General features: G+C 40.7%; 1 protein-coding gene across 15 annotated transcripts in view; it reads right to left on the bottom strand.

The window, feature by feature from the left end:
• TTC13 (tetratricopeptide repeat domain 13) overlaps positions 1-27200 on the bottom strand; it is a 102386-nt gene extending 75186 nt beyond the window's left edge. For 14 of the 15 annotated variants that reach the window (XR_013416056.1, XR_013416055.1, XR_013416057.1 and 11 more), the window contains exons 1-4: positions 26909-27200; positions 7732-7826; positions 4808-4883; positions 891-961 (exon numbers count right to left, since the gene is read on the bottom strand). Coding sequence is in view for 12 of the 15 variants with exons in the window: in XM_015126100.3 (XP_014981586.3) it covers positions 891-961; positions 4808-4883; positions 7732-7826; positions 26909-27179 (513 nt within the window). In the remaining 3 variants the exon portion in view is untranslated. Of the gene's footprint in view, positions 1-890; positions 962-4807; positions 4884-7731; positions 7827-25851; positions 25936-26908 lie in introns of those variants that run through there. The other variant, XM_077998810.1, reaches the window with a different exon arrangement.
• Between the last annotated feature and the right edge of the window lie 145 nt (positions 27201-27345).

Raw genomic sequence — 27345 nt, 5'->3', positions numbered from 1 at the left:
TAGCCAAAATTTACTAAGCATTTACTATGTGCCAGGCACTAGGTACTAAGTACTTTAATAGGATATTTCATTTAAACGAAAAAAGAATTTTTTTGGAGGTAGTTATTATTATCTCCATAACTCAGGAGTTTAAATAACTTGGTAGCAGGAAGCACAGTGGATTAGAATTAAGGCATCTCTAGCTCTAAAATCCACGTCTTCTTCACTGTACTTTACTGGAAAGACACATCAACAATCAATAAATGGTTAGGCACCAACAGTGCATACAGTTAAATAATGATACAAGATATAAGGCCAATGATGTTGGGCAGCTACCAGCCTTCTCTGCAACTCTTACACATGTACTGCTTGCATGTTTTATCTTAACTAGACTTTAGCACAGCCACCAATCAGTAAAGACCCAATACTTCATTAAGGAGTCTCATAATTATACTTTAAGGTGAGAAACATATGTATGAGTAGAAATTAAGTTAATCATGAAGATCAACTCCTGTGTGAAAATAAGTTGGAATTTCAAGAATTTCCAGTGTCCATATCTCATGGGAGATACTGTGGTAGAGAGGAAAGTGAACTGATGCTAATGTTTTTTTAAAGCTTGCATTTGAATCCCATCTCTGCAACTTGATGGTCGGGAGACTATGAGTAAATTGCTTGACCTGATTAGATTCCCTTTTTCTCATTTAAAATGAAGTTTTATTTAAAATCTTTCAAAGATTAAATGAAAGCATGTCACAAGGCCTGGCACCAAGAAAGTGCTCAGTCCATACCAATTTCTTTCGCTTTCTTGTATAATTTAAAAACACGTTGTATTACAGCACTTCAGCTGTGCATTAGTCCATATTTTGGCATGACCATAAACTCGAAATTCCATAAATAAGAAGAAAAATTACCTGAAGCATTGTTGAAAAATGCCGTATTGCTTCATCATAGAGACCACTGCCAATCAAGACGTAAGCAATAGCTATGAAACAAAATACAAAAATATTAAAGGAAAGAATAAAGTAGCTCAAACTAGAATCAATAACTAACTTCTTTGGTAAATCTCCAAAGGCAGCTCCAAGCACTGGAAGCAGTGAAAGAAAACCTAGAAGTTAATAAGGTGTCACTGAATTCTTCCACTTTCACCACTCTGCACTTGCTAATCAGCCTTCCAATTCCATTTAGATTTAAATTGTTAAAGTCATCTATAAAATATCTGCCTACAAGAGATACTTATCTTTTTCTAAGCCCATCATTCATTTTCAGATCCCAAATAACCTTTGTGATGTCTCCTAGCTATCACAAAAGCTAGTAATAAGCCTAAATAATGTCCACATAACATGGCAATGTGATTTTTACTGTGAATGTTATGAGAAATACCCAAACAGCATCACAAATTTCAATTCCTGAAAGTGCTAAATTTACTGCCAATTACCTAGTAAGAACAAAAACAGGGACTCAAATATGTTAACATAATGCTTAACTGTGGATAATACAAACCACCATAATGCAATGACAGTCTTTTTCCTACTTCTTCCATTCAAAATATAGTGAAAACGCTACTCAAAGTATACACTAAAGATGAATCATTTTGTATCACATTGTTTAGGAGAGTGGTATTTTGAAATTAGAGCCAGGACAATCTCTGAAAACACAGCAATATTCTGACTAAATTCTGCCACCCATCCAAAAAACAATCTTTGAATTTTCTAGATTACATTACTATCTATAAAATTTGTCCTGACTGCTTAACCCTTAGGCCCCCCAAAATCCTTGAAAAACATTTTATTCATCACTCAACATAACTATTTTGATAACATTTATTTGCAAAAAAGCTTTTCTGTAAAACTTTACTGCAATACCCTTTAGGACCAAATAAGTGTTCAAGAAGACGGGCAACGAAAACTTTTACTGTCATTAAGAGCTTATATTTCCTGACAGTTAAAAGTAGTAAAAACATTAAACAAAGCAGAAATAGATATGAAATGCAGAAAGAGTTTAAAATATATTCATAAATCAATAAAGTAAAAATAAAGTTCATATTGAACACCACAATAATATAAGCACTTCTGGGGGCACTCTTCAAAATAAAAAGAGAGCCCTTTTGCCCTACTTTCTTTGGAAAGATAAATTAAGCCCAAATACATGTTCAGAATGCTGACAATGGATACCATTCAGTTAGCTAACCTCCGGGTAACCAGAGGATACCTTTAGTTTTGGCGGGGGTTGCAGGGGATGGGGGCAGTAATATTAGCAGTGAAAACAGCAGCAAGAATCACAGTGGTTACAGGCATTGCATTCTTAATATGTGTCAGGCATAGTAATATCCTTTACCAGTATTAACTCATTTGCTCCTCCACTGCAATGAGGTAGGTACAATTATTAACCCCATTTTGCAGACAAGGAAATAAAGCAGAAAGTGGTTAAACAAGCTGTCCAAGGACCATAAGCAGAGAGTGAGAGGAAGGCAGCAAGCTGCCTGGCTCTGGAGCCTAACCTCCCAGGGAGCCTGGTACGCTGAGAAAATTCAAGGCAGTTCCCAAACCACTGTGCACTGGAGGGATGGCCAAGTGGCTGAAATTCCTTAATGGTCAGATGAACATGGATAAAAACATAAACTTGTACTTCTTTGAATGCAGGAAGATGACGATTGCGCAGAAAGCCAAGATCTGAGCTCGGATTCTGGCTCTGCCACTCACCAGCCGTGTGATCATGGGGACCTCAGTCACTTCTCATAACTGTCTGGGTCTTGCTTAATATGCCTGTAGAAAATTTTCTTAAAGATTCCTTTCAAATCTAAATTTTTATTTCCTATTTATTATCCTATAATCAGTAAATATCTGTTGAATGAACAAATCAATCAATGAGCCATAAAAACAAATATGATTTTCAGAAATAAATTTTGTACTTTAGGAACATATTTAAATGGCTGTCCACATCGAAGTGATTGAATTCCACTTCAAATCAAATGCAGTTTTCAAATCTCTCCACCTAAAACTCAACATTTTGTGAACAAAACCAGAAGTATCTATTAATGAAAGAATAATCGGCCGGGCGCAGTGGCTTACGCCTATAATCCCAGCACTTTGGGAGGCCGAGGCAGGCAGATCACCAGGTCAAGAGATCGAGACCATCCTAGCTAACACAGTGAAACCCTGTCTCTACTAAAAATACAAAAAAATTAGCCGGGCTTGGTGGTGGGTGCCTGTAGTCCCAGCTACTCAGGAGGCTGAGCCAGGAGAATGGCATGAACCTGGAAGACAAAGCTTGCAGTGAGCCGAGATTGGGCCACTGCACTCCAGCCTGGGTGACACAGCAAGACTCTGTCTCAAAAAAAAAAAAAAAAGAATAATCATAATCCAAATCTTGTGCAAATACAAATAACTATTAGGATCTAAATTTTGCTGTAGGAGTCTAAAGACATAAAGGAAAAGCTGGTATAACTGGACTTCTCTCAGAAATCTCTACTCACCAGCAACCCCACATCTCTGAGCAATGTATATGTTCACAGATGCCATTTTTTCAAGACAAAATACTGGGTACAAAAGATCATAGGCCAGCTCAGGCGCTACACTACCCCAGGGTCTACTAGGATTATTCTTGGAGAACAAAACAGACCTGGCACATATCAGGCTCTGAACTCATTATTTAATAAATAAATACTACTCTAAGTAGAATCCAAGGACTTCAGAAAAGACTAGATCTGATGTCTTAAAGGGCAGTCGTCAAAGCCTCCTCAAAGAATATCACCACAAGGTAATCAGCATTTTCAAAATAGCACTCTGGGAGGCCAAGGCAGGAGATCCCTGGAGCCTAAGAGTTTGATACCAGCCTGGGCAACATGGGGGTTCCTGGTCTCCACAAAAAATAAAAAAAGATTAGCCAGGCACTGTGGTGTGTACCTGTAATCCTACTTATTCAGGAGCCTGAGGCAAGAAGATCATTCGAGCCCAGTTCAAAGTTGTAGTGAGCTATGATTGTACCACTGCACTCCAGCCTGGGCCACAGAGGAAGACCCTACACTAACAGGAAAGAAGCCAGTATAAGGAGCACTTAATCTTAATATCAAACATGTATGGCCATGGTAAGGATAAAATAATTATGCCTAAATTAGATAGAGAAGAATTCCTGCAGGTGCTTTGGGCGACTGGGCCCCATGCGAGAACATGTGCTTCAATAGACTGCCCAGTTGCACTGCTCAGCCCTATATTCAATTTTGTCTCCACTTCTTCAAATGTAAACTCACTAGACAGTGAGGGAAACACACCCAGTGCATATCTGACACTGACAAAATCAGCCTGTTTTAAAACATGCAATGAACACACCAAACTATGTGACTCATGCAGATATGAATGAATTCAATTTTTCTACACCCACATTCTTAGACCCAAAAATAAATGACTAGCCAAATGAGTAAAATAACTTAAAGTTTAAGTTAAAATAACTTCAACATTGCTATTTCACTACACAGAAAAGTAGGTAGTCTGAGATTCTATTCTGCTTTCACTTCTTCATTGCTCACATCTGATGACAGCACACAAATAACCTTTTACTGAATCAGAACAGCTCATAAGACCTCACTGCCATAATTATTAATTTCCATAGAAATGGAGAGCTGAAACAGATTATTCCATCCAAACCTTTTTTTTTTTTTTTTTTGACATATAATAAATGGAATGTCACAAGGGCTGAATGCTCCATGCAAGATCAAACAGCTCAAATTGGCAAAGCCAGTCTCTCCACATCTTACCATCCTGTCTTCCTGCTATGCATCTAACCAAAAATTTGAGGCAAATATTACAGGAATATTACCAGATTCAAATCTTACCTAACTCTTCATTTGTGCTGTCATTATCAGTGGCAAATGGAAATCTCTTCTGTTCTGCAATAGACTTGGCCTGGCTCTGGGAAAAAAAAAAAAGAAGCATACATTTTAGCTTATCACAAATGAAGGAAAACTTGTATTAAAATCTGTATTTTAAAAAATTACAGCTACATTTGATTTAAGTGGAAGCAAGAAAATGCCACTATTATGGGAATGTTTTACACTTTATGGCTTTCAGTAAAACCTTGATGACGAGAGGGAAACTCTTATCAGCTCCTTCCAGTTTTGCTAGGCAGCTGGGAGCTTCCACACATGGAACCCGGTAAAGCTTCAAGATGTGGCAGATTGAACAACGCGTAAGGGTGTTACTGATGGTATACAGCTGGGTGTGATCAGAATATGAGTCCTTCCTCTTTGTCAAGTGTTTATGGACAAGTTCACAGATGCAAAAGATTTTTCTCCTTAATAAATTGCTTAGATAGATGGGGCATGGTGGCTCACGCCTTTAATTCCAGCACTTTGGGAGATCAAGGCAGGAAGATCACTTGAGCTCCAGAATTTCGAGATCAGTCTGGGCAACACAGTGAGACTTTGTCTCTACTAAAGTTCAAAAAACATTAGCTGGGCATGGTGATGTACACCGATAGCCCCAGCTACTTTGTTGGGGCTGAGGCAGGAAGATGGCTTGAGCCTGGGAGGTCGAGCCTGCAGGGAGCCCTGCTTGTGCCACTGCACCCCAAATAATTGCTTAGATGGCTTGATTGTGGCAATCATTTCACTATATATATGTATATAAAATCATATTATACACTGTAAATATATAATTTTTATTTGTCAATTACACCTCAGTGAAGCTGGGAAAAAAAGCAAGTAAATTGCTTAGAGCCAAGAAAAAGAGTCTGTAAATATTGCTTTATTTCATATTTGAGGAGAGTCTACCATTTGCCAAGCCTTTCTGCAAAAAGATACTGGGACGAGGACAGAAATAAAATTCCACAAATTGTTTGCTAAGCAACCTGAAGAGTACACTGAAGAATATATTTGATTTCAAGTTGTTTGTATTCATTAGAAAGTGGGCAGGAGAAGGATAGTACAAACAAATCAAATTCTTTTTTTCTGAAATGGAGTTTCACTCTTTTTGCCCAGGCTGGAGTGCAATGGCTCGATCTTGGCTCACCGCAACCTCTGCCTCCCAGGTTCAAATGATTCTCCTGCCTCAGCCTCCTGAGTATCTGGGATTACAGGCTTGCACCACCACCCCAGCTAATTTTGTATTTTTTTAGTAGAGATGGGGGTTTCTCCATGTTGGTCAGGCTGGTCTTGAACTCCCGACCTCAGGTGATCCACCCGCCTCAGCCTCCCAAAGTTCTGGGATTACAGGCATGAGACACCATGCCTGGCCAAACAACAAATCAAATTCTTGATGAAAAATAATTTTTCCTATTTCTAATACTGCATCTATAGTATCCCCTCTGGATAAAGTTGAGAAGCTATGCTCAAGTAAGTTTGAACACACAGCTCAACATCACTAGTAGACTAATTTCAATCCAACTTTCTCATCCCTGCTTACGTTTCAGTTCCTGAAAGCTGAACTGCCCGATACCCCTAAATAAAGGGAGATTATGTTGACCCTTTGCTATTCCTTCATATGATGTGTACAATCACACTTTTATGTTTATTTGCATAATGATTTGGTTGGTGACTATAGAAGTCATGGCGCAGAGACCAACGCTATCTGGCTTGTTGCTGTATTCCTATTACTCACCTAGCACAATGCCTTGTACATAATGCAGAGACCAACACTATCTGGCTTACTGCTGTATTCCTAATACTCACCTAGTGCAATGCCTGGCACATAATAGGTACAAAATAAATATTGGGAGACTGGATCAATAAATGAATAGTCTAAGTCCCGTATTTCAACCTCAGGAAAAGGAAAGGCCAAGACTAATGAGCTTTCTCCCATAGGACACTAGCTAGCGCTAGCTTAAACTGGAAATGCAACTAGTAGAAAATATTTTAACTACTCTCAGTAAGAAGACTTTCATAACTCTAAGAATCTAACTGCCTATACAAGATGGGATTATCCAACTTCTACTTAAACACTTTCAGAGATGACCAACTCACTGCTTTACAAGATGGCCCCCTCTGGTTTTAGGCAAGTCTAATTCAAGAGTTTTCCATATATCAAGTTGATTACTATGCAGCGAGTTAGGTAAAAGCAGCCGATCTCTAGTTTGCAGTTTCAATCCATCTTCAGTAGTTCTGACATGAAAAGGCAAGGCTTTGTTTGAGGAAAAAAAAAAATCTTAAAAGGAAATTTTAAACTGAAGATGCAAAGAGTATCTATGCAGATGTTGAAGGAAAAGGCCTGGAGAAAAAAATATATTAAACTTGTACACGGAAAGAACAATCAGCTTCATAGAGTTGAGTGTGAACAAAAAGAAGACCCATCCCCCTTGAGGCAGCCAGGCTGGAGGAGGAGACACACTAACATGGATAGGGCAGACGCAAACATTACCTACCGTCAAGTATTCACCCCTGAAATGGAGAGGTCCACTGTATAGTTCAGTTGGTACTGATAGAAAACATAGATACAAAAGATACCCACATATGCAAAGGTTGGAAAAATAAGAGTCTACTATACCTCCAAATACACAAGGCTGCTAGAAAAAAGGTTGAACTATAATGTCCCCTTTATTTCTTGAGACTTGCAAATTAAAAGTTCTATGTCCTGAATGATCAACCGTCCAATGCATAAGTCATAATAATTCAATGTGACAAAATATCAGACGACCTATCTTTATCCTATGCATATAGACTCAATGAGGCCCAACTTCTAGTTGACAGAGGCGACTTCCGCTTTTTGGAACTAGTATTACTGGACTTCAGGTCACAAAAACAGAACACAGAGAGAAGACACATACCAGAATCTTTTCAGTGTTGAGGGAAAGCAAGGAGTCACAGGGTGGTGATCCCTTGGGTTCACAGTCTGAGTCATGGAAGTTCAAAAAGGATGACTCTGAAAGGCAAGCATTCTTGGTTATTCTCTACACCTTAATTTATGCTCTTAGGTGCTTAATTATGAATCAGACACTATGAATCCACAAAACCAAAATAAGAATAGGTGTGAACAACACTAAAAGTGGCAACCAGCTGGGCACAGTGCCTCACACCTGTAATCCCAGCAACTCAGGAGGCTTGCTTGAGGCAAGGAGTTCAAGACCAGCCTGGGCAACAGCAAACCAACCAGCCTGGTCTCAAATAGTGAGACCCTGTCTCTAGAAAACGAAAAATAGAAGTAGCAACCTGTATCCTACTTTTATAATTGGGTAATGTTTTACAGTTTGCAAGTATCTTGCACAACCATTAGTAATGGTCCTCACCACCATTCTCAAATGAGCAAAGCCAGTGAGCTTCCTGGATGGTGAAATGAGGTTTAAATAAGTTGTAACTTATCTAAAGGCAACAGGACAGAAATAGTACTAGTACAATGCTTGTCTCAGGACACATGTGGAACTAATATTGTTGTTAAGATCCTTCAGTTGAACATCTATGGGTCAGCATTTACCACAGATTAAAAAAAAAAAATCACAAAAGGGAGAATAAGCCAAACCAGGGAGACTTAAATGTTAAAAGATACCCACTAGGCCAGGCACGGGGGCTCACACCTGTAATCCCAGCACTCTGGGAGGTCAAGGCAAGTGGATCACCAAAGGTCAGGAGTTCGAGACCAGCCTGGCCAACATGGCAAAACCCTGTCTCTACTAAAATACAAAAACTAGCCAGGCATGGTGGCAGGCGCCTGTAGTCTCAGCTACTTGGGAGGCTAAGGCAGGAGAATCGCTTGAACCCAGGAGACAGAGGTCGCAGTGAGCCGAGACCGCACCATTGCACTCCAGCCTGGACAACAAGAGCAAAACTCTGACTCAAAAAAAAAAAAAAAAAAAAAAAAGATACACACTATGAGTCCAGTATGCAACATATATAAACAACTCTTACAACCCAACTAAGACAACACAATTTACAGGCAAAGGACCTGTATGGGCCATTGAGCACATGAAAAGCTGCTGAACATCATTACTAATTACCAATTAGGGAAATGTAAATCAAACCACAATAAGGTACCTCTTCACACACACACCGGGATGGCTATAACCAAACAGCAGAAAATAACAAGTGATAGCAAGAATGTAGAAAACTTGGAACCCTTGTGCATTGCTGGTGGGAATGTAAAATGGTACACCGGTTATGGAAAACAGTTCCTTAAAAAGTGAATCAGAATTTCCATATGATGCAGCTATTCTTCTCCTAGGTATATACCCCAAAATTGAAAAGGGACTCAAACGAGTGTTGTGTATTCATGTTCATAGTAGCCCTAATCACAGTAGCCAAAAGGTAGAAACGGTCCAAGTGTCCATCAACAGATGAATGAATAAACAAATCGTGGTATATACAGAGTAGAATACTATTCAACCATCAAAAAATGAACTACTGATACACACTGCAATGTGGAAGAACTTCCAAAACATTATGCTAAATGGAAGAAGCCAGACACAAAGGGTCACTTATCATATGACTCCATCTATATGAAATGTCCAGAATAGGTGAATCCATAGAGACAGAATGCAGATTGGTGATTGCTGGGGACAGGGGAAAGAGGGAATGGGAGAAACTGCTTAATGGATAAGGAGTTTTACTTTGGAGTGTTGAAAACAACTTTAGATGGTTGCACGTGGTGAATGCCACTGAATTGTTTGCTCTAAAATGGTTAATTTTATATTAAAACATCTCGCCTTGATAGATTATTGCAAAAAAAGATATGTTCTAATTCAGCAGTCATTAAAGAACATTAAATTATGTTCAAGGAACCATCTGAGGGAGAGAATAAATTATAATATCAAAATCAGTCTGTGTCCTCAAAGAACGTATAATTCAGCTAAATTCTCACATGTTGTACATCTTAACAGTAAGAAGCAAGACATGATATGGCAAAGAAGCCCTGGGGTGGTGAATAATTACTGAAGCTGCAATGTTAAATTTCACAAGGCATAAGCAGGGTTTAAAAGAATGGATGGCCGGGCGCGGTGGCTCAAGCCTGTAATCCCAGCACTTTGGGAGGCCGAGGCGGGCGGATCACAAGGTCAGGAGATCGAGACCACAGTGAAACCCCGTCTCTACTAAAAATACAAAAAATTAGCCGGGCGCGGTGGCGGGCGCCTGTAGTCCCAGCTACTCAGGAGGCTGAGGCAGGAGAATGGCGGGAACCCGGGAGGCGGAGCTTGCAGTGAGCCGAGATCGCGCCACTGCACTCCAGCCTGGGCAACAGCGTGAGACTCCGTCTCAAAAAAAAAAAAAAAAAAAAAAAGAATGGATGGAGGCTGGGCGTGGTGACTCACGCCTGTAATTACAGCACGGGAGGCTGAGGCAGGCCGATCCCTTGAGCTCAGGAGCTTGAGACCAACCTGGGCAACATGCAAAACACCATCTCTACAAAAGAAAAAATTAGCTGGGTGTAGTAGTACATGCCTGTAGTCCCAGCTACCCAGAGGCTAAGGTGGGAGGATCACCTGAGTCCAGGAGGTCGAAGCTGTAGTGAACCATGATCATGCCACTGCACTCCAATCTGGATGACAGAGTAAGACTCTGTCTCACAAAAAAAAAAAAAAAAAGAAAAGAAAGAAAGAAAGAAAAGAAAAGAAAAAAGAATGGATGGATTTAGACTGGGGCAGAGAAAGGGAAGGGGTATTCCGGATAGGATGACAAGTGTTACACACGAAGGTGCAAAGGCAAGGAAATGCAAAGGGCAGTGAGGAGACTCCTACTTCTACTCCCTGGCTAGAGCAGGGAGTTTGTGTTGGAAAAGAAAAAGTATGAGTTTGGAAGGTGAGGGGTCAGACTGCAGAAAGCCTGATCTGAACCCCAGGGAAAGGTTTTAGTCCCACAAGAATGAAGGTAGTAATGGTTCCTGGCAGACGGTTGGAGAATAATGACTCGAAAGATATTTTGGAAACTTACACATTTATAACCTGTTTCTCCTGCCTTTTCTAAGCTAAGAAAACTTAGCTTACTTACTATATGCCAGGCACTGTGCTAAGCAATGTGTATACATGGCCTTATTCTAACAATCCCTCTCTTTTGTGGAATCCATTTCAGTTTCAATAAATATACACCTACATAATTGTAAAAGGCTGCACAGCATTCCATAATATGGAACTTAACCATACTTTTATCATTGGATACTTAGGATGTCCCTACTTTTTTCTCAATATAAACAGTATTTCAGTAAGTATTCTTGACCTATAATTTTGAAAATGTACCCACTTACGATAGATTCCAACAAATAAAATTGTCAAGTCAAAGGGTGTACACAATTTTAATATTTTTCATATATATTGCCCCATTTCCTTCCTAGCATATAATAACAATTTCATTCCCACTAGCAGTTTGAGAAGGTCCATTTCCCTCCAGAGTACTGACATTCTTTTTGTCTTTCCCAATCTGAACATAGCACTAATAAAGTTAAACTTTTAGTTTATTGGCCATTTGTATCTCCTCTTTTGTAAATCGCTTATATCCTTTGCTCATTTTTAAGTCATCTAAACCTATCCATGCATAAGGTATTGAAAAAAATTCCTAATTATCTATTTTCCAAATGGTTAGCCAGTTGTCCCAGCACCACTTGTTAAATTATCAATTTGAATGCCACCTTTATAATACATTATAGACATTAGGATCTGTTTCTACACTTTCTTTTAAAGGAAATCTTTAAGAGTATTTAAATCCAGCTATAGTAACCAAAACAGCATGGTACTGGCATAAAAACAGACACACAGACTAACAGAACAAAATAGAGAACCCAGAAACAAATCCACACGCCTACAGCGAACTCATTTTTGACAAAGGTGCCAAGAATACACACTGGGGAAGGCAGTCTCTTCAATAAATGGTGCTGAGAAAACTGAATATCCATATGCAAAAGAATGAAACTAGACTCCTATCTCTCACCATATACAAAATGAAATCCAAATGGATTAAAGACTGAAATCCAAGACCTCAAACTATGAGACTACTACAAGAAAACATTGGGGAAGCTCTCCATGATATTCGTCTGGGCAAAGATCTCTTGAGCAACACCCACAAACACAGGCAACCAAAGCAAACAGGGACAAATGGGATCACATCAAGTTAAAAAAAGCTTCTCCACAGCAAAAGATACAAGCAACAAAGTGAAGAGACAACCCACAGAATGAGAGAAAATATCTGCAAACTACCCCTCTGACAAGCAATTAATAACCAGAATATATAAGGAGCACAAACAACTCTATAGGAAAAAAATTAATAATCCAAAGAAAAAATGGGGAAAGATTTGAATAGACATTTCTCAAAAGAAGACATACAAAAGGCAAACAGGCATATGAAAAAGTGCTCAACATCACTGATCATCAAAAAATGCAAATCAAAACGACAATGAGTATCATCTCACCCCAGTTAAAATGGTGTATACTGCAAAAGACAGGCAATAACAAATGCTGGTGAGGATATGGAGAAAGGGGAACCCTTGTACACTGCAGTGAGAATGTAAATTAGCAGAACCACAATAGAGAACAGTTTGGAGTTTCCCCAAAAAACTAAAAATTGAGCTACCATATGATCCAGCAATCCCACTGCTGGGTATATACCCAAAAAACAGGAAATCAGTATATGGAAGAGATACCTGCAATCCTATATTTGCTGCAGCACTGTTTACAATAGCTAAGATTTGTTAGCAACCTAAGTGTTTATCAACAGATGAATGGATAAAGAAAATGTGGAGTACTATTCAGCCATAAAAAACAATGAGATCAGCCTGTAATCCCAGCACTTTGGGAGGCCGAGGTGGGTGGATCACCTGAGGTCAGGAGTTCAAGACCAGCCTGGCCAACAAGGTGAAACCCGTCTTTACTAAAAATACAAAAATGAGCTGGGCCTGGTGGCAGGCACCCGTAATCCCAGCTACTCAGGAGGCTGAGGCAGGAGAATCGCTCAAACCCAGGAGGCAGGGGTTGCAGTGAGCCAAAATCACACCATTGCATGCCAGCCTAAGCGACAAGAACAAGACTCCGTCTAAAAAACAAAAAACAATGAGATCCAGTCATTTGCAACAACATAGATGGAACTGGAGATCACTATGTTAAGTGGAATATCCCAAGCACAGAAAGACAAACTGCATGTTCTCACTTATTTGTAGGATCTAAAAATCAAATCAATTGAACTCATGGACATAGAGAGTGGAAGGATAGTTATCAGAGGCTGGGAAGTATAGTAGGGGAATGGCGGGGAGGTGGGGATGGTTACAAAAAACCCCAGAAAGAATGAATAAGACCTCCTATTTGATAGCACAAAAGGATGACTATAGTCAATAACAACTTAATTGTATATTTTAAAATAACTTAAAGAATGTATTTGGATTGCAACTCAAAAGATAAATGCTTGAGGGGATGCACACCCCCCTAATTCTTCATGATATGCTTACTTCACATTACATGCTGGTATCAAAACATCTCATGTATTCCATAAATACATACAACTAATATTCATGTACCCATAAATTTTTTTTGAATAAGTTAAAAAACATTTTTTTAAGATTTAAGTGCAACTTCAGCAACAGCTCTAACAAATGTCCAATCTCTGCATGGATATTTACGTTTTTAAAAATTACAGTAGTATTTCACGTTCATGTTCATTGTAGAAAATACGAAATATACAGAAATTGCAGAACATAAGTAAAAATCATTTAGAATGGCATCATTCATTGAGAACCACTGAAAATTTTGGTATACGTAATAAAAAGTGGTAATTCTGAAATCAGACAGTCTGGATTTGAATTCCTGCTCTCTGCTACTACTTCCTGGCTCTCAGCCATTGTAATCTTCCAGTTTCATTTGCAAAATACGGTCAATAATAGTATCAACTTCTCAGGGTGGTTGTAATATTTAAATAAGGAAATATATGAAAAGCATATGGTACAGTTTCTGACACACAGAAAGAGCTCAAAAAAAATGTTACCTACCACTATCGTCATTAGGATAATGTGAGAATGGAATGAGATACATTGCTTAGTAACCTGTCCTCTTAACTTAGTAATATAATGTAAATATTTTCCCATTTGATTAAATTTTATTTTCCTTTTTTTGAGACAGGGTCTCACTCTGACACCCAGGCTAGAGTGCAATGGCACAATCTCGGCTAACTGCAGCATTGACCTCAGCATCCCTAGTAGCTGGGAACACAGGCGTGCACCACCACACCTGGCTAATTTTTCATTTTTATTTTTTGTGAAGACAGGGTCCCACTGTGTTGCCCAGAATGGTCTCGGACACTTGGGCTCAAGCAATCCTCTCGCCTCAACTTCCCAAAGAATACTGGGGATTACAGGCATGAATCACTGCACCTGACTTAAATTTTCTCCTAATTACTTAAACTTACGATTATATATCACTTTTCATTTAATATTTTTAAAATAAATTTTTAGTTCTCTATAAGAAACTTTTGTTTCTACACTTTCTAATCCCTTATAATGATCTGTTTGTTTTGATTTCAGTATCACATTGTTTCAATTATTGTAGCCTCACAATAAATGTTTTTTGGTTTTTATTATTTTTAATTGATACATAATAATTGTACATACGGGGTAGAGGGTGATATCTTGATACACAATACATACATTTTAATATAAAGCAAAGCTATTATCAATTTTATTCCAAAACTTTCTTGGCTATTTATATAAACATTCTTCCTTCAGATAAACTTCAGTTTTTTAAGTTCCAAAACAAAAAATCTCTCTATGATTTGTGTTAGGATGGCATTAAAATTGTAGATTAATAGGAGAATAAATACTTCTTTATAAAATTTTATCTTTTAAAATATTTTATTAAACTACATGACACTTCATACATTTTATATAGGATTTACATGTGATTTTTTTAAATTGGGTTGATAACCATTGATTCAATACATATTTGTTGAGCATCTACTATGTTCCTATCACTGTGTTAGCCTCTACTGAGCAAAACCAGAAATGACGCTTCTTCTACATAGAGATTATAGTTCCCTGTGGGAAAACTGATAGCAATCAAAGTACACAAAGAAACGTAAACCAACAACAGTGTGAAAGCTACATATGACAGCACAGTAGGAAGACGTGGCCTGGTCAGCTTCCCGCGGATGTGAATAATATCAGCTAACACATAGTTACCTTGTACAGGCAACCTTTAAATCCCCATTTCAAAGATGAGGAAAATGAACCCGAGGAACTTACAGTAATCTTCCTGAGACTACCCTCTAGCAAAGCAGTGGAGGCCTCCCTGAACCGAGGCAGTCTGGTTCTGGAGTCTGTGCTCTTAGCCATGAATAAGTGGAAGGCGACCTGAAGGAAATTAAGAATTTCACCATGGGAGGCTACGGCACCGGGAGAGCAGTCAGGCAGAAATACCAGCCCATGGTAAATCCTTTGTCTAACTGCCTAGTGCTGAATATTTTATCTGCCCACATTATTGAACTCTTTACAGCCCTATTAATGTCTCCATTTATTCAGTTGATAACTGTATTATCTGTATGTAATTTTATCAAGGTCTTTTAAAATATTTATATTCATTTAGCATCTTATTATACTAGATGAAACTTCTAAAAAGTGCTCAATAACGCCAGTGATTAACAGGCACCCCTGCTTATTCCTGACATTAATACTTCATTTAATAACTAAGATTTCATCAACGTTTGATAAAACTTTTTCATCTAACATTTCTCAACATCCAGTGGAAAGCTGCTCTGTGGTGGCTATGAGTTGAGACTGATATACTTCACTGTATTAAAAGAACTATTCTTTTTTTTTTTTTTTTTTTTTACCAGAAACTTTAAATCAGGAGAGCTTGCTGACCTTTATCAAGCACCTTTTGAGATTTATTTAGATGTTTCTATGATTTTTCTCTTTTGGCTTATGAACCAATTAATTTTTTCAAGTTGAACCATCTGTGTACTTCTAAAACAAACTCTGATTGAGGTAGATTATTCTTTTAATTGCTTGCTGGTTTCAATTTACTAATATTTTACTTAAAATTTTTACAACTATGTATGCATCTTCTAAGGTCTGCAATAGAGAAATAGTTGCTAGAGTTATAACTATAGTTGTTTGCAACAGGAGGTTAAATTTGTTCTTCCATCTTAAAATATATACTCACAATGGCTTTAATTACTATCATACATGATTATATTAAAGAATAACTACATAATATAATAAATAATTACAGCTCAACCAGCTGTACGTAAATTGTATAAATTTCCTTGGATAGGAAAAGCATTAGTTTTCTTCCTTGCTTACGTTGTACAAGTAAAATTAGTGCTGATTACTACAGAAACCATGTGAAAATGCATCACAGAATTCTATCTTGTTCTTCTACATCATCTCCGGACATTTCTTCATTGCGTCAGAGTTTAACTCCTTAGCAGAGATTTCTGCACAGTTGTCTCTTCATTCTCACGGCCTCTAGAGCTCCGCACATGCCTCTCGTTCACAAATGATGCTCGCACCTGCTCCCTCTTTCTGTGGTCACCTCATCAGACTTATCTATTTTATTCTTCTTTTTTGTTTTATTTAATCACTTAAGAATTTGTTCTCCTGCGGGGGGAAGGGGCTTTTTTTTAATTGTGGTTAAAACACACACACACACACACACACACACACACACACACACACATCAGATAAAAGCAACCACGTTAGCCATTTTTAGGTTGTATGGTTCAGTAGTATTAGGTATATGTGCACTGATGTGAAACAGACCTCCAGAACTTCTTAAACATCCTTTTTTAAAAAAACAACTCTTAGGTCTATTTCTCAATTCCACTGCTGCTCTATTTCTAATTCACTTATACCAGCTTTGCTGTATTTAGGCCTTCTAATTTCCCTTATTACCTCTTCTCGCAGCTCAAGTTCAGTATCTAGTTCATTTATTCCCTTTCTTCTTAGTATTAAACTAAGAAGGCAGGGTGGGTTTAAGCAGGAGGTGACATCACTAACAGGTGTCTGAGGAGAGAAGGGGCAAGGGGAGCAGGGCGCAGGTGGGAGGCCATGGCCAGTAAAAATGAGCAAAGTCTGAATGGCGGCAGCAGCCATCAAGTTGAAACAGAGGGTCACAGTCTAAAGGATACAGCAAGTAAAAAGCACAAGGCCTTGAGAAAGAGTTAGGCACAGAAAGAGGGAAAAGACACAGGTTTCCAGTTTGTGCAATGAGGGAAGAAGTGGTGCCATCAACGGAAACAGGGAGTTTAAGAGGAAGAGAGGTTTTAGAGGGAAATCAAGAGCTAACTTTGGGTTTGAGTCAAGTGATTATGCTGGAGGCTGTCTAGCATGTAGTTAAGAAAGTCCAGAGAAAGGTAAATGCTACAGATATGGATGTGATGATTGGATAATCATTAACTTACAGTGGATGATAAGCTGAGACTGTAAGTACAATCTCTAAGAAAGCTTAGGAAGCTTACGTTTAATAAGAGAAGAGTAAGGCCGGGCACGGTGGCTCAAGCCTGTAATCCCAGCACTTTGGGAGGCCGAGACGGGCGGATCACGAGCTCAGGAGATCGAGACCATCCTGGCTAACACGGTGAAACCCCGTCTCTACTAAAAAATACAAAAAACTAGACGGGCGAGGTGGCGGGCACCTGTAGTCCCAGCTACTCGGGAGGCTGAGGCAGGAGAATGGCGTAAACCCGGGAGGCGGAGCTTGCAGTGAGCTGAGATCCGGCCACTGCACTCCAGCCTGGGTGACAGAGCGAGACTCCGTCTCACAAAAAAAAATAAGAGAAGAGTTGACCCTGGTGAAGATGAACATTTAAGAGATAGTGGGAGAATCAACTTAGCAATTTATCTTTTGTTAAAAGAACTATCCATTTCTTTGAAAGGTTCTACATCTGGGCCATAAAGCTGGACATAGTTATTGTAATGATTTTCATATTTATTTACTTGCTTATTCCTCAAGCCAAACACTTGTTTCTTCTCACTTTTCTTGATTAGGCTTGCTAGATAACTGTCTAATCTTAAGCTGTATTTTCAAAGAACTAGGTCTTATAATTAATTCTAGTATTTCCCTGACTTCAAATGTAATTAATTAGTTTGAAGGCAATGTAACAGTGGTTCAGGGCAGGGCTATGGAGTCAGACTAACCCAGATCGGATGCTTCCCTGGCTGTTTGACTTACAGCAAGTCCTTTAGTACATCTTAGCCTCAGCTCCTTCATCTGTAAAACAGAAATAACCACCCCCAGGTACCTTCACAGGGCTACTGTAAAGAATAAAGGTATAAAGCCCTGTGCATAGAAAAGGATTGTTAAATGTTAGTATATGCTTATAGGCTAAAATCGTAGAGTTTTTCTGTTAAATTTTTCTATCTACTTTCTTTAAGCTTATCTTGGCCTTCACAGTGCTTCCCAGCTTCCAAATGCCTCCACAAACCTTATTTCTTTTGATTCTCCACCCTCCAAGGTAGGTACAAGGCACACTATGCCCACTGTACACATGGGGAAATAAACTCAAGGTTAATGAACATGTTTAAAGTCACAAAACAAAGACATAGCACAGCCGGGTCTCGCCACAGCAATGAAGAACACGGTACATTTGTCACAACTGTTTCTGCCAATGCTGGGTCCTAGTAAGAACAATTTAGGTATAGCAGTGTCTTGAAACTTATTTCCTCTCCTCCTAAACCTCACACACAACTGACCTTAAGAAGAGCAGTTTTGGCACAGTGACGAGGACAAAAGCTAACCATAGAAGGTCCAAGAGAAAGTGGAGTGGTGGAGGCAGTCCATATGAACATCTCCTTTGAAGAATTCTGTTGTAAAAGGAGGTAGATGGATGGGACAGCAGCTAGAGGGATGTGTGGTCATCTTGGTTGCTTGTCTTTTCAGGATGGTAGTTATTAAGAGCATCTGTATACTGATGGAAGACAAGAGGAAATGACAGCCAGTGAACAGAGAGCTGAACTAGGCAGAGGCACCGGCCACTCAGCCACCACAACAGCACAGAAAGCAAAATCGACCAGTCCATCTGCCAGCAGGCCAGCAGCTGGGGTGGTGGGGAGCAAGGAAGTTGTTTTCTCACTGCTTCTTTCTTAGTCAAATAAGATGACAGTCATCACCTCCAAGGAAGGAGAGAAGGTGGCACTGGCAGTAGCATGTATTTCTCACACATCCATGTGTGTGAGAAAACTGACTGAAAGCTTATAAGCAGCAAACCCATGGCCAATTTAGAAGGAAATCAATAGCTGCTGGGTAGCACTCATCACTCAACCACCTAGTTATAACAGACTGTACACTGAGCTACTTGAATACAAGGATGACTGGGCTTTCAGCTTGGATAGGCTACAACTTATTTATTGACAATCCTAATCCCAGGTACAGGGTAAACCTGGGAAGAGAAGGCAGAATTCTTGTGGCTGGAAGAACTACCTGAAGGCCAGGTAGCTATGTGGTATCAACTTGTAGTGTCTTTTGCTTTTATCAATTTTTGCACATATAAGACAACCACAGGTGGCCAGGCATGGTGGCTCACGCCTGTAATCCCAGCACTTTGGGAGGCCGAGGCAGGCAGATCACGAGGTCAGGAGATCGGGACCATTCTGGCTAACACAGTGAAACCCCGTCTCTACTAAAAATACAAAAAAATTAGCCGGGCGTGGTGGCGGGCACCTGTAGCCCCAGCTACTTGGGAGGCTGAGGCAGGCGAATGGTGTGGACCCAGGAGGCAGAGCTTGCAGTAAGCGAAGATCGCGCCACTGCACTCCAGCCTGGGCGACAGAGCAAGACTCCATTTCAAAAAAAAAAAAAAAAAAATACAACCACAGTTGACATCATATACTACATTGCTCAATGGCCCCGAAATATGGTCCCAAGGGGTAAATTCCTTTTAGAGTGTAATAACAGACAAAATGCTCTGAAGAATTTATATGCTTCATTTAATGAAATGAAATATTCATCAGTACCTGAGATGTGTTATCGTAAAGCAAACTGAAAATAGAGACTGCCTGCTGAGTATTAAATTATAAAGTAAACATATAATTAATCCATTGGAACCAAGGATCCACAAAAGCCATCTTAAAGAGACAGAAGTTTTGTTTTGTTTTGTTTTTTAATAAAGCTTGAATGTAATCGAATCAAAGGTATCTTAACCCACATACAAATATTAACACATGTAAAGAATCAAAAGAAAAGGAATCCACTGCACAGGATGGAAAAAAAGGCACAGTAGCAAATTACATGAGCAGAACAGAAGGATGCCTTAACCAACAAACCGGATGGCCAGGCCTTCCCCACAAAGGGCAGTTACTTAGCGTAAGTTTATACACTAGACTGAAGATGCATCAGATGCTCAAAGTGACACATACTTTTAAGAGCTAAAAGCTTTCTCATAAGCCCACACATACTGGCAGACAACATCAACTCCACAGGGAATGCTGAAGCAGAGCCAGGCACTGACATGAAAAGATTAGTGACAAGGGAATACAGAGTCACTGAGAACATCGCAAACACCAGCAGGGAAAAGGTGCAAGAGAAGACAACTGGTCCTCTCTTGTAGAGGTGGTCCTGACATGCACCAACTGATTCCTAAGTGAAAGTCTATGGAAAGAATGCCAGCACATGTGCAGTGTAAGTCCACTGCATGGTGCTGGACCCTAAATCAGATATAAAGAAAGGCGAAACAGTTCCCAAATGAAACCAGGGTTAGCATGGAATGAGACTATCGGCAATCTTAAAAACAGACAGCTATTGATTTCGGTTCTTTCTGATTACATAAGTTGTTCAGCTTATGAAAATATATTGAGTTATCTACACTTAGGACATATGTACTTTCCTGTATATATGTTGTATTTCAATAAAAAAGTAAAACCAAAACATAAGAAAAGGAAAATGTCAGAAAGCATTCACCCAAAGTTAAAAGTATTAAAATTCTGCTACTTTGATAAATCGTGTATTTATTCTATCTGCAAGATAAGATGAGCCCAAATAAAATGACCTCTTTAAAACAACCCATTGTGAAAGGGAGAAGTTTTAAAAGTTAGTCATGTATTTATCGAGTGCAATGAAGCTAAGCTGTCTGTACATTGAGTGGTGCACACTGAAGAGCCTTGACTTTCCTATAGTCATGCTCCAAGTAGGTTCTAAAACCCAAGCCACGTAACTTCTGCCTCCACCCAGAGATTAAAAAATAATAATTAACCCTTATCACCTGAAGCTGAACAGGTTTAGCAATGTGTAGATCTTTTAAAAGGTAGATGTAACTCTTAATGACAACAGATATATGTGAAAAAGTGAATGATAGGCTGCCATCATCGTAGGGCTTAAGCTATAAAATGCTACTTCTAAACCAGAGGATTTTCTGAAAGATGCCGTTCAGTGAGTAAAAGGGAAACACCCTCTGGCAATGGCACAGGGGCCAGGATGTGGCAAGATCACAATCTCTTCATCACTCTGTGCCTCAGTCTCTGAGCACGGCAACGTTGCCCTGGCAAATTTACTCAGGTACGCCTTGAAAAACAAGACATGAAGAGGTCTGCCATGAAACTATGTACGATGACAAACACAGAAAATCAGAGCCAAGAGACGAAAGGATTGACTAAATACACTCACAGTAATGGTTACCACAGTTGCTATGACTGAGCACAAAATGTGGTTCTCAACTTCCTCATAGAGAAAAAAAGGAAATAGCTCTCATACCATAAGTTTCCTTCTGTTGATTCTCTCCCATCTCTAGGCATAGCAATGATCTATGTGCCGTGAGCGAAAAGACTGACTTCACGTATTTAAATGGCCAATTCCCTAATTAAGAAAGCTACCATATACACCGACAATCTCAGTGTTACCAATTTTGTCAAAAACACAGAGCTAGGTTCACAGCTACTTCCTTATTTTTCTGGCAGCTCATAATTCCCAAATTGGACAGACAGACTCTAAATGCCTTTTTCCATAAAGAACTGCGGAAAAAATAGAACAAACACAATTCTGGGTTCATTAATTTCAACAAACTAAAGAAAATTAAGACATCAAGTACAGGGCTGCATCACTCAAGAGCAGTGAAAAAAAGCTGAAGGCATTGGAAAAAAGATTCTCACAAACTCACTGTAAGATAAGATGCTACTACTACATTTTCAAGACAAAAGGAGAAAAAAAGTATTTTTAAAACAACTTATAGAAATGCATATGCTTGAACCATAAAATATACCTTATACTGTCTGTAAAGAGTATAAAGATATAATTTAATACATGATGCATACTACATTTGAAAGAGATATAGTTTAGCTTTGGTAAGAAGAGCAGAGGGGCCAGGTGTGGTGGCTCACGCCTGTAATCCCAGCCTTTTAGGAGGCCAAGGTGGGCGGATCACGAGGTCAGGAGTTCCAGACCAGCCTGGCCAACCTGGTGAAACCCCGTCTCTACTAAAAATACAAAAAATTAGTTGGGCTTGGTGGCAGGCGCCTGTAATTCCAGCTACTTGGGAGGCTGAGGCAGGAGAATCACTTGAACCCGGGAGGCGGAGGTTGCAGTGAGCTGAGATCACACCACTGCACTCCAGCCTGGGTGACAGGGCAAGACTCCATCTCAAAAAAAAAAAAGAAGAGCAGAGAACCTGAATTTTTAAATCAATGAACAAGTTACAATTTCACAAGACCTTAATTCACTAGATCTATAAAATTAGAGTGGCAAACTAAGATATTTCTAAGATCACTCCAAATCTCACTCTATCCAAGTCTCAGCTCAAATGTCTCCTTACCAGAAGCCATCCCAGGCCACCTCTTAAAGTAGCACCTGCACACTGCTCTTTATCCTGTCACACTGCTTTATTTTCAAGGCATGTATTACCAGGCCCTACTATATAGAGTCATGCGCCACATAATGATTTGGCCAATGATGGACCACATATCTATGAGAATGGTCCCATAAGACAGTAATACCATATTTTTACTGTACATTTTCTATATTTAGATATACAAACACTTGTCACTACGTTACAACTGCCTATAGTATTCAGTACAGTAATATGCTACAGGTCTGTAGCCTGGGAGCAACAGGCTATACCATACAACCAAGGTGTATAATGGGCTATTCCATCTAGGTCTGTGTAAACACTCTTTGATGTTTGCACCATGATGAAATCGCCTAACGACACATTTCTCAAAACATATTCTGTTGTTAAATGGTATGTAACTGTACTTATTTCTTCCCTCATCAAGACACAGGATCCACACTAGGAACTCAGTCAGCTGTGCTGCATCACCAGGGTCCAGAATACTAAGTAGCATCTAGTAGGTATACAAATACTTTTTCAATGAAAGAACAAACCCATACTAGCCATGCAGTTCAAAATACTAGGTTCGGTGAAGCATCCTTGTATTTGTAGTCAAATACAAAATTCTAACAGTGATTTAAGAATGTAACTTTCAACAAAGCTTGAAGGTATAGGACTTTATCATTAATATTAGTAAGAAATTATACTAATATGCAACAATTACTGAAGATAACACACAAATGGCCAGGTCAGGTTCAAATCCTGGCTCCACTCCTCACTGTGTAACCTTAACTTCTCTGTCTCAGTTTGTAAAATGGGAATTAAAAACAGCATTGGCCAGGCATGGTGGCTCACGCCTGTAATCCCAACACTTTGGGAGGCTGAGGTGGAAGGACTGCTTGAGTCCAGGAGTTTGACCAACCTAGGCACAACATAGCCAGATGCTGTCTCTACAGAAAAAAAAAAAAAAAATAGCTGGGCATGGTGGCACACGTCTGTAGTCCTAGCTACTTGGGAAGCTGAGGCAGGTGGATGGCTTCAAACCAGCAATTCGAGGCTGTGAGCTATGATAGCACCACTGAACTACCTCCGGGGAAACAGAGCAAGACCCTGTCTCTAAAAAAATAGAAAAAAACAACAGCACCTACTTCACTATCAAAAGGATTAAAAAAGATTGCAGAGTGTTTATGACGATATAACTAAAAAAGTGAGGAAAGAATTGGAAAAATACTTCTGTTCATTATTTCCTTCTACAGTTACAAATTAAAGATAGGGCTTTGGCAACAGGAATTTTACTTTTTAAAATATGTACAATACAGTGTTCCTTTTTTAAAAATATTATTTTCTCTACAAGTAAACAGAGAAGACAAATTTGTGGTTATATATGCTTTTCAAGTAAAAAGGTAAAAATAAATAAAATCAAAAATCGAAAAGGTACGGTAAAAATGTGGAGTAGAAAATGTTAAAAGGGGGAACGGGAAACATGCAAAGCTCAGGCTGAGACATATGGCACCAGAGGGGCATCCATGCCTGTAACCTCTGCAGTGGATCCGGGTAGGACTCAGCCCACTGAACAATTAGGCTGTTCCCTGGGACCTGGATTCCATGTGATGGTGGTGTGTATAGCTGGGCCAGCCATTGCCAGTCTGTTGTTTTTGGACTGGTGGGCTCCCACTAGCCATTGTCCTTGTATGTACAATCACTGGCAGTTCTGTCTCAAGGGAATAAACATACTGCTTGTAAGGAGCTATGCAGATTTAAATTTAGACCCAAGAAGGCATCAGCTCAGCCATTTGAACCTGAAAGCTGTGGGAAAGATTCTGAAAAGTGGTTGTGCTGCTGTGCTTGTCCTCAGTATATGTGCTGGATTCATATGAACAGGTTTGTGGCTGGACAGGCAAGCAAGAGACGATGGCATGATCAATGCTTAGTAAAGCCAAGTCTGTATGATTCTGAAGAACTGACTAGTTCTGGATCCTGACATTTGTCTAGACCCTAATGTTGCTCAAATGAGTTTCCAGATACAGAGCATCAGCTGCCCCTCAGGCTATGGCATGGTTAGTTGTAAATCCTGAATTCATCCCCACATCCTAGGACAGAGAAGAAATGAAGCAGGTTTCATAGGGTCCAGCTTCTACACAGTTGTCCAGGGCGAAGAGGGAGAAATGAGAAGTATTTCAGTAGCCCCTACAACAACAGAGATGGCTTTTGTCGCATACTGCAGCCAGGAAAGCTGAGGGAAACAGCTGGAGCTCCAAGTAGTTGATTCTGGAAATGACTTCTTGGGTGACCACAGCGGCAGCTGCCCACATTTAGCACCTGTTGGCAGCTACTCACACAGCCAGAGGAGGTGATCTGAAAGACTCAGGTCGTTCATTTGCAACAGTACATTTTAAATTCCAAGCTAGAAAAAATGAGTACTACATGGGAGAGAGAAAAAGAAGGTAGAAACATCTAAATAAATTATGTTTAAAGCTTCATGATACAGTGTTCATCCTCCCGGGAAAAATCATAATACAAGTCAGAGCTGGCTTGAACAAGGGTTCTTAAATACTGGTGGTTAGCCTGACACCAAAGAATCAAATGAGGCACTGACATCAATAATTCCAATAGATTTCATAGTATTAATCAATATATACCTTCCACTGTCTAAACGCTGGGGCTCCTTTAGCCAGTAAGCACCACATGACCAAAGGAGAAATGGAAATTTACCCAACATGCACCATATGCAAGTAAATACTACAGATGTGGTTTGCCTACCTACAACAACTTAGTGAAGACAAAGGTTTTGTCTGGAGCCCGACTACATGGGTTCCTCCTTTGGCAGCTGTGGGATCTCAAGAAGATGACAATTTCACTATGTTTCAGTTTGTTCATCTGAGAAAATGAGCCACCATCTAATGAGGTGGTTACTGTTTTTCTGACAGACTAATATACTAGGCTCATAGACCTAAAGCACTTAGAACAGCACCTGGCATACAGCAAGCACTCTATATATGTCGGCTACTTCTCATTTCCCTCACAGCACCCTCGTGAGGAAAATAAAACCCCACAATTAGGTGAACAGTGCTTTCCACTTACAGAGGAGGCATTTTACAAAGACAGGTAATTCACTAGCTCAGAGATACAGAAAGTGACAGAGGCAAGTAAACGCCGTTCGTTTTCCACTGTGCAAGGCTAGCCGTGTTATGCTGTTACCAGCTACCGCCTACTGCAAAATAAAAAAAGTCACATACCTCTCAGTGAGTGACACTTCCTCAAGGAAGTCAGATTGTGCTAAAAGGAAATCAGATTGTGCTAATCTTGATGTCTCATCTCAACTAAAAAAAAAAAAAGGTATTGTTTTCCCAGATACACAATGCTAAAGAAAACCGCTGCCAAGTCTTAAAAGCAACCATCTCCTAGTGAGTTTGGCAGACCCAGGTCTTTCCCAAAGCAAACTATAAGGGAACTCACATAGAGAATGGGGAAAGAGAAAGGGAGGGGATTGATGGGTAAAAAGACCCACGACAGAACTTCAAAACAAAAAAAAAATGTACACATGTATTTCGTTCCAGAGGCATCTGCTATTATTTATTAAACTGAAGCTAATAGCGCCCATTCTTAATGAATGAGCTGGCGTAGCTCCAATACACACACGGCACTGACACACAGGCTCAAGGCCTGCAGGGGCCTTCTTTCACTCTGGGAGACACCTGACAGATCGCAGGTTAAACAACTGGAAGCAGGATGTCAACGAGCAGATAAGAAGGGCTTGCTCTTTTTTTCCATTCCAGGGATCGAATTTTTAGGAACTGTTTTATACGAGACATTAACCCAGGAGATCAGGAAACCTGATTTCCAGGCCTAAGATGGGCCAGGCGTCTCCCTCCCGGGGCGGGCTCCGCAAGACGCCGGGGTGGGTGCTCATCCGCCCGCCCCTCCCTCGCCCCCTCGGCATCCTCGGGAGGCCGGCGGCGGGAACAGGGCTGCCCCGGGCCACCTGCCGTCTCCCCTGCCACCCTTCCAACAGTCGCTTCAGACTCAGGAGAGGCCGCCCTGGCCCCGGGAGCATGCCGTCAGCTCTCTTCTCGACTCGCCGCCCTGACCAGAGGCGGTTGCAGGAGGGCAAGCGGCGGCGTGGGTGGCAGCGGCGGGAAGCAGCCCGACAGGACCCCTGGCGGAGCCGGCTCCCGCGGATCGCGCGCCGCAGCCGGAGGCGTGAGGCCCGGGCGGCCCGTACCCCGGCCCCGGACCCCAGCCCCGCCGCCCCGTGGCCCCGGCCGACTTAGACGCCCGCCGCCGCCCACTCACCGCCGCACTCGGCAGAGTACTGGTCCCCCCAGTCCCCGGACTGCGGGCTGCAGCCGCCGCCGCCCGCCGGGGCCTCCTGCTGCTGCCGGTGCTGCAGCTCCTGCTTCAGCAGGGAGAGCGGCGAGTAGTGCTCGGTGGCCAGGGCTCCCGGCCGCGGCACGGCGGACAGGACCCCCAGCAGCAGCAGCAGCAGGACACCCCGGGCGGCGCCCGCGGCGGCCACAGCGCCGCCCCAGAAGCAGCAGCAGCAGCAGCAGCCGGCAGGTGCCATCTTCCCTCAAGGCGCATGTGCGACAGCCCTTGCCCGGCTCTCAGGCCTCCCCGCCTCTAACCCACGGTGGGCAGGTGGACCGTGGCAAGGGGGTGGGGCAAAGGGAGAAGCATTGTGTGCTGGGAATGGTAGTCCCAGCTCGACCAGCCCCTGGCCACCTTGCCGG

The sequence above is a fragment of the Macaca mulatta genome, chromosome 1 (assembly GCF_049350105.2).
Source record: "Macaca mulatta isolate MMU2019108-1 chromosome 1, T2T-MMU8v2.0, whole genome shotgun sequence".
NCBI lineage: Eukaryota > Metazoa > Chordata > Mammalia > Primates > Cercopithecidae > Macaca > Macaca mulatta.
The sequence above is the reverse complement of the archived record's forward strand: the minus strand, read 5'-3'. Positions and strand labels throughout refer to the sequence as shown.